Source organism: Hyla sarda, chromosome 5 (genome assembly GCF_029499605.1).
Source record: "Hyla sarda isolate aHylSar1 chromosome 5, aHylSar1.hap1, whole genome shotgun sequence".
Classification (NCBI taxonomy): domain Eukaryota; kingdom Metazoa; phylum Chordata; class Amphibia; order Anura; family Hylidae; genus Hyla; species Hyla sarda.
The window spans coordinates 172,588,621-172,603,964 of NC_079193.1; the positions used below are offsets into that span (position 1 = coordinate 172,588,621).

At 44.9% G+C, this 15,344-nt stretch overlaps 1 protein-coding gene across 1 annotated transcript in view; it reads left to right on the forward strand.

The window, feature by feature from the left end:
* The window catches only part of ZNF830 (zinc finger protein 830), a 42,586-nt gene extending 27,625 nt beyond the window's left edge, over nucleotides 1-14,961 (forward strand). The window contains exons 7-10 of the mRNA XM_056520762.1: nucleotides 9,846-9,909; nucleotides 11,808-11,888; nucleotides 12,465-12,541; nucleotides 13,503-14,961. Of these exons, the coding sequence (XP_056376737.1) occupies nucleotides 9,846-9,909; nucleotides 11,808-11,888; nucleotides 12,465-12,541; nucleotides 13,503-13,680 (400 nt within the window). The 3' untranslated portion in view covers nucleotides 13,681-14,961. The remainder of the gene's footprint in view (nucleotides 1-9,845; nucleotides 9,910-11,807; nucleotides 11,889-12,464; nucleotides 12,542-13,502) is intronic.
* Nucleotides 14,962-15,344: the final 383 nt, after the last annotated feature.

Below are 15,344 nucleotides of genomic sequence, written 5' to 3' on the forward strand. Positions count from 1 at the left end.
CACCTCGCTCCTATCCTTCAGGATGATTGGCTCTGACAGTGCCGATCACCGTTATTTTCCGGGCGATCAGGTCACCAGTGACCCAATCGGGCGTAAAAAGCTGTGATTCGCCGGACAAAATTGACCGGCGAATAACAGCAATGACCGACGAGGGGGGGGGGGGGGGGGGTCTCAGGACCACCCTGGGCAATGTGCTGTGATGTTGTGCGCGGCGGGGACCGGAAGTCCCACGGGCGTACAGGTACGCCCTTGGTCCTTAAGTACCAGGGAGCAAGGGCGTACCTGTACACCCTTAGTCCCCCAACAGGTTAAACTCCCTTAATTTTAAGTCCCTCTCACTTTTATACTTCCACTCACTTGTATACTTCACACTCTTTACTGCCTGGAAGTGAATGTAATGGGCTAGCTGGCTGCAAACAGCTGCAATTTATCAGCTGCTAATTAACTACTAATTAATTAACTACTCCACCCACTCTCCGCCTGTATTTCTCCCAGACAGGGAAAGAGAAGAAAATAAAAACACTTCAAGAAATGCACTCTATGCTCACGATACTTCTTACAGGATTCCCTTTACACTAGACTGTGCACAGGACAAGGGCTGCGTTTACACTAGACTGTGCACAGAACAAGGGCTGCGTTTACACTAGACTGTGCACAGAACAAGGGCTGCGTTTACACTAGACTGTGCACGGAACAAGGGCTGCGTTTACACTAGACACTGCATGGAACAAGGGCTGCGTTTACACTAGACACTGCATGGAACAAGGGCTGCGTTTACACTAGACTGTGCATGGAACAAGGGCTGCGTTTACACTAGACTGCACAGAACAAGGGCTGCGTTTACACTAGACTGCACAGAACAAGGGGTGCGTTTACACTAGACTGTGCACGGAGCAAGGGCTGCGTTTACACTAGACTGTGTACGAAACAAGGGCTGCATTTACACTAGACAGTGAACGGAACAAGGGCTGCGTTTACACTAGACTGTGTAGGGATCGACCGATTTCGTTTTTTTAGGGCCGATACCGATAATCGGTGGAGGTTAGGGCCGATAGCCGATAACTTATACCGATATTCCGGTATAAGTTATCGTCTATTTATCCCCCCGCGACACCGCTGCAGATCATTGATTTAAAACGGGCGCTTTAAATCAATTCCATGCTGTGGCTTTTGCGGTGCCATAGGCCGCCACCTGCTTCTCTCCCACTGCCTGTCCGGGGGTCCTTAGTCCTATCACCGCCGCCGCACCGCTCCGCGCCCCCTACCGCCGCACCCCGTCGCACCCCCCACTGCACCGCCCCGGCCCCATTGCCTCCCCCATCCCCGGTTTTATAATTACCTGTTCCCGGGGTCCACTCTACATCTGGCTCTGGTGGTGTCCTCCTGAGCTGTCACTGTGCGCACTGACGGTAACGTCACGTCGCGCACGTCACTCGTCATTGCGCACAGCGTAACGCAGGATGCAGCAGGAGCCAGAAGTAGCGTGGGCCCCGGGAACAGGTAACTATAAAACTGGGGATGGGGGAGGCAATGGGGTCGGGGGGGCGGTCGCAGTGCGGCGGATCGGAGGGGGCAGTCGCGGTGTGGTGGGGGCGGTGCGGGGCATTATCGGCTTATCGGCAAGGTAATTGCCGATACCGCCCAAAATCGTGATTATCGGCCGATAATATCGGCCAAGCCGATAATCGGTCGATCCCTAAGACTGTGCACTGAACAAGGGCTGCGTTTACACTAGACTGTGCATGGAACAAGGGCTGCGTTTACAATAGACTGTGCATGGAACAAGGGCTGCGTTTACAATAGACTGTGCACGGAACAAGGGCTGTGTTTACGCTAGACTGTGCACGGAACAAGGGCTGCGTTTACACTAGTCTGTGCACGGAACAAGGGCCGCGTTTACACTAGACTGTGCACGGAACAAGGGCTCCATTTACACTAGACTGTGCATGGAACAGGAGCGGCGAACCTTGTCTAATGCACCATGCACCTTTATTGAACTGTAGTATTATGCACATGAGCAGGTAGTGTCGCCCCTTTTAGTCTAACCTCCCACAGTTAGTTTGTCCTTTCCCCTTTTCTATGTTTTTATGTAACTAATAAAAGCAATCATGTTTTAATTCTATTTCAATGACTCCGTTCTCTTGGTGTGTTGTCTAACAATTTTTGGAAGACATATTGTATGTCTTATTGATATATTTATACCCCGATACTTTGTTGCTATTTTATTATCTTACACTAGACTGTGCACGGAACAAGGGCTGCGTTTACACTAGACTGTGCACGGAACAAGGGCTGCGTTTACACTAGACTGTGCACGGAACAAGAGCCACATTTACACTAGACTGTGCACGGAGCAAGGGCTCCATTTACACTAGACTGTGCATGGAACAGGAGCGGCGTTTACACTAGACTGTGCACGGAACAAGGGCTGCATTTACACTAGTCTGTGCACGGAACAAGGGCTGCATTTACACTAGACTGTGCACGGAACAAGGGCTGCATTTACACTAGACTGTGCACGGAACAAGGGCTGCATTTACACTAGACTGTGCACGGAACAAGGGCTGCGTTTACACTAGACTGTGTACAGAACAAGGGCTGCTTTTGCACTAGACTGTGCATGGAACAGGAGCGGCGTTTACACTAGATGAAATATAAACGAAATATAAACTCTCTAATACACAAATATACATGAAATATATATACACAATGGCCCAGATTTATCAAACTATGTGAGAGAGAAAAAATTTATGATTTTCCCACAGCAACCAATCACAGCTCAGCTTTCACTTTACCAGAGCTCGTTAGCTGAGCTGTGATTGGTTGCTGTGGGAAAATCACTAAAAAAAATTTCTCACACAGTTTGATAAATCTGGCCCTATATATGCATGTACATTTACATGTAAACTACTTCATAGTTCTGGTGTAGCATAACTTTTTTCTCGATACTATACATAAATATATAATGTATGTCTGATGCACCAGTATTATATTCAATCACTTCTTTAATACTCTATTATTTGATTTCTCACGGTAATAGATACAATAGCCAAACTTGGGTTTGCATTGACTTGAATTCCAGATTGAAAATACTGAATAATCTTGACTTTTTCCCATGAGCAGATTTACCACCAGTCCTATGGGAAACCACTTATACTGCAATAGGCCTGTAATAAAATGTTTACACCTAATCTGCTATAATAAGGCCTTTTTCCTACATCATAAATTATTGTCCCAGAAACTGCAACACAAGGTAAGATCAGTAGGTGGAAACCCACTGAAAAGGCCATGTCCACAAATGCCACAGACCAAAACACACACCCATGTACTGTCTAATTCTAAGATAGTTATTACTTAAAATGCACCAGATTAATCAAAGCGGCTCAGACTGATATAACTGACACATCTGTAAACTGTCTAGTCTGCACTTCCTCTCTAAGTTCAGATTTATTTTATTTTTGGCTTACTATGGGTAAAAACAGTTCAACAAAGTTTTAGCAAATTTATGGTATGCAGCATCAGAATTTATACCCCCCCCCCAATACCACATACATTACAATGAGCCCCACCCCTTATCAGGTAAGGCAAGTACAATGCCCAGCAAGTTCTATTGCATTCATCAAAAAATGGGCTTGTGCATGGAACTTTCTGGGTGTTGTATGGTTTTCTCGGCAGCTGTACTGCCCAGCGTAAGCTGCTTTTCTCTGCGCAGTTCTTTGTAGAATAGGTGGGAGACCAACACTGAACACTTTAAAGGGAAACTGTCAGCAGGTTAAACAAATCTGTTCTGTTTACATGGGACATTAATTAAAATGTACATTTATTATCAATCTCCGCCTCTTCATATTTGTGTAATATTCATTTTTATTATGCTAACTAGCTGAGTACCCAGCGTTGCCCGGTTTTTCCTACCTAATCCTTATGGGGGAGGAAAAGCAACAGAGGAGGAAGCTTTTGCCCTCATATCCCGTCCCCAAATCTAGGGCTGTGGAGTCGGTAGATAAATGTTCCGACTCCACAGTTTTTTTTGTTCTTCCGACTCTGACTCCTCTGTATTAATATGCAAATGTATTTATAGACACTTACAGTTGAATCCAAGAAGCTGTTCCACCAAGTTCTTCTAAGCTCTTCTAGCAGAGAGAGGTAGTTGGGCAGAAGCTGCTGCCTTCTCCTTTTTGTGTGCTGATCTGCTGCTGAAGATAGGGTAGTAGGAGGATCCAGGAAGGGGCATTTATTATAAAACATGATTTCCCTAGAATCCCATAGTCATGTTTAAAGGGAATGCATTGGTCTTTATTCTTAAAGTAGAGAAGCCATTACTTATAACTTTTTGTGAATTGGGACATTTAAACTTGCTTTTTTTTTTTTTTTATTCCAATCTGAATTTAGTCGGAGTCGGTGCATTGTTTGCCAACTCCGACTCCAGGTACCCAAAATTTCGTCCGACTCCTCGACTCCGACTCCACAGCCTGCCCAAATCCCCTCCTCTTATCCCAACCTCATATCCCGTCCTCATTTCCTGTCCCCATATACCGTCCTTATATCCTGTCCTCATATCTAACCCTCATATCCCGTCCTCAGATCGCTTCTTTCATTGTTCAGAGGCCTTTTGAAAAAAGAAAGAAGCGATCTGATTGGTTGCTATGGGCAACTCAGCAACTTTTCCTCTGGACAGGTTTTGATAAGTCTCCCCCATTTGAGTTTTTATATATATTATATGCGTTCTGTGCACTGGGTGCCTTATTTTTTTTTCTAGGTGCAACGATCCACCCTCCCATCCACTGCTATAACAGCATAACAGTGTCCCTGCATGAGGGACATGGTGTGGGCTTACTAGCCCATTGTACCTTTGGGGATCATGTGGACAGATTCAGCACAGGGCACCTTGTTCCCCACGCTTCCTTCCTGCCATGTTAACTGTGTGTGTGTGTGTATTAAAAAAAAAAAAGTGTATCTCTGCTGCTGGTCTCCCAGACCATTTAGTGGCTTTTGGCGCCCTCTTGTGGCCTATAATTAAATTGTGCCTTATTTTCCATTGTAGGGACACAAAATTACAGCCTTGGCCTGTACTATCTGTTCTTTTCAGCTTAATATCTGCTGGGCTCTTTTTCTTTGACTGTATACGGGGGCCCCTTTATTATTCTCCATCACCCTGTATGGGACCTGATATGGCACATTACATTGAGTCAGTTGAGGTATGCCTCTGACATACCTACTTTCGGCAGGGTTCTCACTCTTGTTAGGGAGTGTATGTGGCTGCTGCACCGGATCCCCACATCCAGTGCGAGGTCTCCGTGGAAGTGTCCCTGCGTGGCCATGGATTGGACCTGCTCTCATTAGGCCAGACAGTAGTCTTACCTTTCACTCATCTCACAAAGTGGTTGGATTTCGTGTGAGGTGACCGCTGGAGTGAACTGCTGTCTGCTATGGACTCATACCAGTAAGCCAGATAGTGGTCTGCATGGTTTTCTCCTGTCACTTCTCCTAGGGCTGATGTATCTGCGGCTGAAGTTCCGGTACCTCACTGCTAGCGCGTGGTGCCGGTGGAGTGACCTGGCTTGTCCTATGGACCCTATTCAGGGTGACGGGGATTCAATCCAAGGCTCCTTGGCCTCCCCCAATCTCCCAGGGTGACGGGGATGCTATCCATGGCGTCTAGGCTTCAATGCCCTTCCACATGCGTCAAAGGGGCACAGTTATTGTCTATCTGACTTTGTCCCCTTATTACCAGTGCCTCAAGGGGCACTCGTCATGCCAGACCTTTGTCTGCATGGTTTCCACCACAGTCGGTGTTCCATCTCTGGGCTGCCTTGTGCATGGCTGTGGCTTCCAGTACCTCACTGATGGTGTGAGGACTCTGTCAGAGGGTTCCTGCATGCACAAGGGACTGCTGCCAGTCAACCAACCATTAGTCTGCATGGTCTCCTACACCACTGAGTCGCCCATCAGATTGACCGCACTCCTGTGCCCCACTTTCTGTGGGAGGGTTTGCAGGAGTGTTCCTGTGCGTTCAGGAATCCTCTACCAGTCAGCCGGACGGCTGTCCGCGTGGTTAACTTCTACGTCGGGTCAACTACCATACACTTCCCACACCATGGCGAAAGTTCAGGTAACCCACTGCCAAGGGCTAGTTTTGAGTGGGTCTCCCCATGTTGCTCCAGGGGCCCTATACAATGCACCACATGCTGGTTCACGGTGTTCCCTGCTTTACTAGGTCCCACTCCACATGCCTACCGCTCTCACGGCTTAAGGCTGGTAACTCACTTTTAGTGTGTGGTTCTGAATGTGGGACCCAGTGTCGACATGGTCCCTATGCCAGATAGCCGGACTGTGTCTGCATGGCATTCTTACCCACCAGGTCACCTCCCCCATTCCTGCCGCTCCCGCGACTGCAGTCCGGTGACTCCTTCCAGGTGAAGTTCCAAAAAGTGTGTCTCTGTGGGTTCATTGGACTTTTATACCTGTAAGTCAGATTGTGTCTGCATGTTCCTGCCCCACATACATCCTCCATCTCTGTCATCTGCGACAGCAGTCCTGGTGTGTCGCACCATTAGGAGATGGGGTGTGGGCATTTCCTGCAGGTTCCATGGCCTTCCACAGCAACAGCAGCACTCTTTGTTCCCCTTTCTAAGAGTGCCACGTTGGTCTACTAGGGGCATGGTTGTGACACACCATTGGGTGATGTGTCTGTCTTCCATACTGCCGGACTTTTGGATGTCTGCTGTTTCCTTCATGTCTGCAGTCTTGGTACCCCACGACTATCGTGAGGTAACAATGTCTGTGTCCCTACGTATGCTAAGGTCCTCTGCACGTGTAGAGCCCACCCTCCCTTCCGTCGGTGGAGTGTGCCTCGGACCTTCCTGTGATCTTTTTCTAAAGGTCTGCGGTGGTTGAGCACCTCTGTTCTGTCATGGGGCCTGTTGGGGTGACACAGTCAGTTCAACCCCCTATGCCTCCAGGTATCTTTACTGGGTTCCTGTGCAGGGTGGCTCATGTGCCTGCTCTGTTGCCTTAGACAAGAATAGGATGGCTCCATTGGCACCCATCTGGCGCAGGGTTTCCCCACGATGAGGTGTTCCTCTCAACGCGGTTGGTTGCTGTGTGCGTGTGCTTCTTACTCGCATTCATAGCCATGTCTTTGTTTCTTTGCCCAGCACCAGTGTCCAGGATTCCGATCCCTCTATATCTCTATATGTTGTCGCAGGGTTCAGGTACTTTGTCCCGTTGCCGTGGGGCGGCATTTCCCTGCTCCTACAGTGCCTGGCAGACTTGACAATCCCCCTTCCACAGGGGATCAGGGAGCTTAGCATGGTCGGTGCCTGAGTTTCCTCTCGACCACCCCTTGTTTTCCCCTCCACTAGGGGGACTATTTCACTGAGTGCTATCTTCTGCCAAGATGAAGCCATCTCTCTCTTCCCACTATATAGGTGGGGAATCTGTCTGGACCCTTGTTTTTCGCTTGGAGCATTCACAAGAGCTTTTCGCTGTCTGTGCTTACTGCCCACTATTGCAGCCTGGCTCTCTTCCTGTTTTTTGGTTATCTACTGCTGCTCATACAGCCTTGGTGCTCTCCTCTATTGGGGGAGTTTACGCAATCATGTATGGCTCAGTGACAGCCAGTCTAGCCACGTCTGTTGTTTGGGTCCTGCCATTGCTCTTCTCCTCCCTCTGTTCATCCTTCTTTTGACAGTGTCGGTTGTGCTACACTGACACCACAGTCTTCTAGAGGGACCTGCCTGTGCCCAGAACCTGCAAGTCCCTGCTGGGTTCCCTTTTTTGTTTTTTCCCTCCGTTCCCGTCCTAACGGGATGTTGCTTTGGAGTGCTCTGATCTGCTGGGGTCCAACTCTGGTTAGTCTCCTTGTGCTGTTCCGTGCCTTCCTTTGTTTAGGTCGGCCCTCCTGGTTCTTTGGGCCGTAGTGATGGTTGAGGTCTCTGGCATGTGTAGCGATCCTGCCCAGACTTCGTGATGCCTTTTGTGGGACGGTCTTTCTGTACCACACTTCTTCTTGTCTTAACACGGAAGTTTGTCTCCCGAAGCGTTTCACGGCCGTTGGGTTTACTTACCCTTCAGGTGTAATTCTTCCAGGAAACGCAGCAACCTCCAGTTCCCATATCTGTCATTCCAGTGTTCCAAGATGCCCCTTTTCAGGGTGTTCTGTTCCTTTTTTGGCTGTAATTACTTTCCGTCTCCTCCTTCAGGTTCCATGTACTCCCAAGATGGCAGGCATTCCAGTAAGCCGGATCACACCAGTCAAGCTAATTTTGCCTTCCGGGTGCTCGCGTTGGGCCCCTGGGACAGGGGTTTTGGGTCTCCAGATTTTCAGGTCATCGATTTTATGCACCAGGCCTCTCTTGACCCGGTTTACGTCTTTCTTTTTTCCAGTGGTTTTCTTTTGTGCTCGCCTTCTGCTCAGGTGTACGCTGCTCTCCCTGGTGTCTTTCTGCCATGTTCTCTTCAATCTTTCGATTCTGGATGGGGTTCTCTTGTGCCCTTTTCCAGTTTTTGTTTCCCAGCCGGGCTAGCCCTCTGTCTGGTTCTGTGATCCTTGGGGTTGATTACCTACTTCCTTCCGGGATAGTTTTGGCCCAGCTGGCTTCCTTGTCGACTTTTTCTTGTCTCTCTATATGGACCGTAGGTTTAGTCTCTGCAAAGGTCCCTTCCTTTAGCGTCCTAGTCCATCTCCATGGATAGGGGATCTTCCGGGAGCTCAGTTTCTGGGCTTCAGTTATCTCTGGCCTGGGGTCTCGTCCGCAGGCCTTACAGATGAGTGGTTTTGGTCTCTGGACTGATTCCCTTTCTCTGGTGGTTGTTTTTTTCCACCCTAGAGGACAGTTTTGGTACGTCCCATCGGTGTCCCCCAATGAAGAGCGATCGAGAAAAGGATACTTTTTGTACTCACCTTAAAATCTCTTTCTCATAGTCAGTCTTCATTGGGGGACACCGCATCCACCCATATCTTCATTTTTTTTGTCCGGATGATCTTTTCTGGTTCTTTATCCTGATGAAGAGGGTGTCCCGCCCTTTGAATCACGTTGTCCGATAACCCTGTTTTTATTTTCTAATAAAACAGTATTTTATTATACCCCTAATCCTGGTCTGATTTATCCATCCAACGGCCGAACAGCCACCCCAAGGAGAGCGCCTCATTGCACCTGCACTTTTTTTCCATGGCTACGGTTACAGATGTCTGGTTCTTTATCCGTGATTCTTTTCCCTCGGTCCTTCCGACATATTTCTTGGCTTCTCCTACTGCTTTGTGACAAAACTGGTTACCTCACTTACAGTAGGTGGGTATAGCCTGCCAGGGTGGAGCTGACTTTTTTTCCTAGGGTCAGCGCCTCCTTGTGGCAAGAGCATATACCCTTCAGTATCGTTGTCCCCAATGAAGACTACGAGAAAGAGATTTTACGGTGAGTACAAAAAATCTCCTTATTTTCATCTGACTAAATGTGTTTGTAGTGAATAAAAGAAAAACAATGGATGGAAATCTGACTAAAGTTGTTGTCACAAATATTGCACTTTATGTAATTAGACAGCTAATGGGGCCTTTTCTTTAAATAATTATTTATAATCCATTCACGACATTGGCTAAAAAATTAATTGCATCCAAAACTGCATGTATTATCATGATGATGTAAATTCAACCTAAGGCAAGGATCACACCTGGCTTTATTATACAGTTGTTTATGAGTGATTTGTAAGTGAGAACACATTATATTTTTGTCAACTTGATTGTAGAGATTCTCAAAAAAGAAAAAAAAAAACACACCACGTAAAATACATTAAGACTAGTGGTGTTTGGCTTTCAGTTCCTGGCTGACTACTTTGTCTTTGCCTGGCAGGAAAGAGAATACAGCAGAAGCCTTACCTGAGGGATTCTTTGATGACCCAGAAGTTGATGCAAAGGCAAGTGTTCATTCTCCTCTTACAGTGTCCTCTCCAGTGCCAAGATAGGATCATTAACACATTTAGAACAAAAATGGTTCATTTCATTTTAATCTGTACCAGCTCCCCTGGTAGCATTCATCACATACACAGCATATGGAGTCTGTCACGAGCCATATCTTTCCTGATGGAGGAGGCCCTAGGAGTGTGCACGTAAGCCTGCCATGTGTTATGTGGTGTACTGTATATTGCTGCAGTACACTTTCATCTAAGTGAGATCTTAGGAAAGGAAGTGCTGTAAAGCTGAAGTAGTTTTGCCGTATTGGACAAAGAATTAATGATAATTATAAAGTGAATAATATTGTGCTTTAGATCTAATCCAAAAATATTGTGATGTATCATACAATTGTTTGTTGTTGCAATAACCGTGGCATTAATATATTAATACAGAACATAAGAGCCTTATATGCCAGTCCATGTCATACTGTCATTGTAGCAATGTGTATATGTTAAAAGAAACACTCTTAAAGGGATACTCCACTGGCCACCGTTTGGAACGAAATGTTCCAAACGCTGTTTTCGTGCTGCGGGGATTGGCCATTCCCCTTGTGATGTCACAACCACACCCCCTCAATGCAAGTCTATGGGAGGGGGCATCGTGGCCCGTCATGAGGGGCATGGCTGTGCAACCCCTGCAGCGTGAAAACAGCATTCGGAACATTTAGTTCCGAATGCTGGCCAGTGGAGTACACCTTTAATGATGCTGCAGTTCTAGATTAGAGTATCCTCTAATGGACATGGATCTTCAAGTGAAAGCAAATCCGTTTTTTCCATAAATGGCAGAACAATAAAATGACAATAACGTTTTTCGGAGGTAAATCCTCCTTCTGTTAACTGAATGCGGCCATTGTTGAAATCTTCCACTGTTCTCGAAGTTGGAATAGATCTTGACAACTAAACCACCAGGTGGTACTGGCATGAGCAATGAGAACAAAACTCCTGTGTGGAAGGGAATCCATTGATTCTGCATTGAGGAAGGGGAACCTTATTTCTAAGATGTGCATATTCAGAGTCGGGGGTAACATTTGTCATACTTTGATGAAGGCTTATTGAAACGCGTCGGTTTAATTTATTGCTTTTTCTGTAGTCCATGTTTTTATAAGAATCTGAATCAAGTGCTGGATTCCCTCCTCCACTGAAGCTTGGATCTCATTGCTGATTGCGACCACAGTACGACTGTGTGTTCACCGGTGCACCATGGAAGAAGTCTAATGGAAGCTGTCGGCTTAGATTTAGTGAGCTGTAATTTTTCCTTTTTCTATTTTCTTTGGTACTGGCATGAGTCACATAGGAGACAGCATAGAAAATATTAAACTAAAAGAATTTTTAGGTAGTGAACCTCTTTGGTTTTTCAGAACTGCAAATGTTATCACTTGAAATATATATATATTTTTACCTTTTGTGAATGGTTACGTGTACAAAATTTATCACAACGTCTTTAGGGCTGGTTAAATTTGACCCTCATAGGCAAAACCATCACACTTGCATTGAACTGTTGCATTATGGTGCCATAATGTCACAGAAAAGTCGCTCACATGTACGACTTTTGCTTTCCAAAGTGATTTCTAAAGGCTCCTTTGGTAAGCCAGGTCTGGGCTGGAGTAGATTTGCAGTGAGTTTGAGGGGTTTGCGACCTTCTTTTTTTAACCACGTTCCCACTTGATGAATTCATTACCACTGCAAAGTGAAATCCCAAATTGCCTTTGATAAGGCTTTTTTCTGCATATGGACAAAAGTCACAAAAAAGTGCTTATTCGCATTTCACGCACCCAATGTAAGCAAAAAAAAAAATGCTTTAAATTCAATCATAAATATCCCCCAATAGCTCCTCTCTAGTTTATAATTATGTTCTTTTTAAGGTGAGGAAAGTCGATGCCCCTAAAGACCACTTGGATAAGGAGTGGGAAGAATTTCAGAAGGCAATGCGTCAAGTCAATACTGTAAGTACTATTTATCTACTGATCTGCTCTGTACTGGGAGTACAATTTAGGCTAGGTTCATATCTGTCGCAGAATCTGATCAAATAACTGGACAAAAAAAACTATAGTCAACGCTATTTATTTTTGGTCCCATTAAAATCCAACAAAATGAATCAATGTGGCCGGTCAGTAGGGTCTGTCAGGCTACACTGGTATACGTTGTGCATTGGACCTGCCTACCTGCCCAGAACAGAGCCTGCAATGCAGATGCAATCCTAGTCTTATCCACATATTCCTCCTCTTTTTGTTTTTTATTAAATCACTTTTTATTTATCCACTCCTTGCCTGTCTAATTTTGCTCAACTCATATTTAACCTTTAGTCTCTCACCTAGTTCACTAGTGTTTGTAGCATGTCAATAAAATGCAATGTACAGGCTTGGAACTGTAAGAGTGCAAATATATTTTATACAAGAGTATTTTTTTTTTTTTTTTAGCCTACTATACCTATATACACAAGTGTATATCTTTTTAGCCTACTATACCTATTGTATGTCATGGCTTCTAATGAATTACTTTAAAAAAAAAATTTTGTCAAGGTTTCTGAAGCAATTGTGGCTGAAGAGGATGAGGAAGGTCGATTGGATCGTCAGATTGAGGAAATTGATGAACAAATGTAAGTGTGTTATAAAGTCCGACATTAGAGTATGTTTACAGTAAAGACAAAAAAAAGCACTGCATAAAATCCACAATGTATATGCTAAATGTGAACATACTTCAATAGCTGAAGAGAGCCTGTGGAGAAGATAAGTGCAGATAGGCTGTGTCTGTATTCTCACACCTGACACAGACACAAAGCCTTAAAGAGGTCCCTAGACATCTTATACCCTATCCAAAGGACGGGGATAAGATGTCTGATCGCAGGGGGTCTCACCACAGGGGACCCCCGCGATCTCCCTGCGGCACCCAGCATTCGTTTAGAGCGTCGGGTGCAGCGCCGGAGACTTGTGCCGTCAAGGCCACGCCCCACTCGTGACATCACAGCCACGCCCCCTCAATGCAAGTCTATGGGACGGGGCATGACAGCCGTCACACCCCCTCCCATAGACTTGCATTGAGGGGTCATGGACATGACGTCAGGAACGAGCCTCCGACCCGCATCGCCAGTCATCCGGCACGGAGCAAAGCGGATGTTTGGGGTGCTGCAGCTTTGGATAGGGGATAAGATGTATATGGGTGGAGTACCCCTTTAAGCCATATGGATGGATAGGAAACAGGCATAAAGTGCTTGCAGAACTCACACTTGCGGAGACACACCAACTAAACCTGCTTTATCCTGGAAGTAAGCAAATTTCGTTGAAGGGCATTTATCGTTTTATGAAGAGTAAAAAGGTATATATGAGTAAAAAAAAAAAATTTATAAGATTGACCTGGTCACATTGCTGGCAACTTAGGGCATGTTACATAATTTTGTGTGTGAAAATATAGGTACACTTTAACAGCATTTTAGAGAGATTCTTTAATGCAGCCACATGGACCAATGAAATCAATTGATTACTATTGCAAATGCATAAAAAACTGTTTAATTGCACCAAATGTATTGTTTATATTATTTACACATTTGTTATGCTTTTTAGTGAATGCTACCGTCGAATTGAACATTTGCGAAACCGTAAGGACGTTCTACATGATACGCTAAAGGAGTCTGTAAAAAGAAAGTCCAGCAAAGATGAGGAAGATGATATTGAAAGTGATGATGATATTCTGGCAACTATGCTTACTCAGAGCTGGCGTGAAAAGGGGGTTTTCCTTTAAGCAAAAATTAAATCTTGTGCTTTACTGACGGTTCTATGCATCTTTCGTTTTTTTTTTTCTTTTGTTGAAGCAATGTTGTCTTTAGGAAAAACTTTTGACATGTTGTACAGACATGTCTTAAGTTTAGATTGCACTGAGTAATGAGACACATTGCGAGTTACAGCCCCATGAGGGGTAAAGTTCATGGCTCATTCACTATAGACTCTATGGCTATGTTCACATGGCGGAAAATGTGCAGAAAGTCTGATTGCAAAACACATTTTGCATGTTCCACTGTCACTAGGACCACTCAGAAATGCACCATTTTCATACACTGCAATGCATTTCAGAATGGAATCCGCACAATGAACATTCCGTTGTGTGCATGTGCACGCAGAAAGCCATTAAAAACAATGGGATTCTGCTGCAGCAAAATTTCCAAGCAGACTATTTCCGCGGAATTCTGCTCAGAAATCCTGCTGAGTGAACATGGCCTAATGCACTGAATGAGTCAAAAGGAACAGTCGGCTGGGGAGTGAAAAATGTTGCCATGGACTACACAGGGTTATAACTTGCGATTGCAATCTAAACTTTTGACCTGTGTGGACACTGTCAAAAAATGACAGTGACGCTTTAAAGGGGTTTGCTGGCAAATACAAGTTGTCCCCTGTCCTCAGGATCCTCTGCGTTTCCCGAACCAGTAAAACGGGAATAGAGTCTCCTTTGAGAACAGAGCAGCCGTCTTAGTCACTATGGCAACTGCTAAAGATAGCCAAGCATAGCGGTCGGCTATCTATGGCAGCTGCCATACAGCATGTATAGGGCATTGGTGTAACCGCTCCACTGTTCTCAGGAGAAACTGCGTTCCTCTGGAGACCGGGCCTTAGCAGTCGGACCCCAATCCAGATAGTTATTCCCTATCCTCAGGATGGCAGATAACTTGTACTTGTGGGTAAAAGTCCAAAGTTCCACTGAAATACCCTCAGATTACTATGAAAGCTGCTCCTGCTTTTGTTGTTCGAGGATTCTATATATTTTTTGGGGGGATTTTTTTTTTTTCAATATATATAGAAGACCTATGTTAAAATCATAAAACTTGTTAACACAACATCTTTTGTTCCTTCCAGGGCCCTTTTCATTTTTTTGTCCTGCTCTTTTGCAATTTTTAAAATCCACAACTTTCTAAAATATTTTGTGCACGTTTTGTACAGTTATTATTAATTGAAATGCTTAAATATATGTATGTGTTAACAATGTAGACGTTCCTTCATAAAATTATTTTGTTTGTATATTTGACCATTGCAAAAAAAATTCTTGACTTGTTTAATTTTTTTTCTTTTATTCTGCAGTATTTTAATTTGATCATGGTGCTAAAAGAGTTGGAGGAACACAATAATATTTAGAGTATATTTACTAATAACTATTTTTCTAAAGCTTAACCCCATAAGGACAATGCACATACAGTGGGAATCAAAAGTTTGGGCACCCCAGGTAAAAATTTGTATTAAAGGGGTATTCCAGGCCAAAACTTTTTTTTATATATCAACTGGCTCCGGAAAGTTAAACAGATTTGTAAATTACTTCTATTAAAAAATCTTAATCCTTCCAATAGTTATTAGCTTCTGAAGTTGAGTTGCTGTTTTCTGTCTAACTGCTTTCTGATGACTCACGTTCCAGGAGCTGTG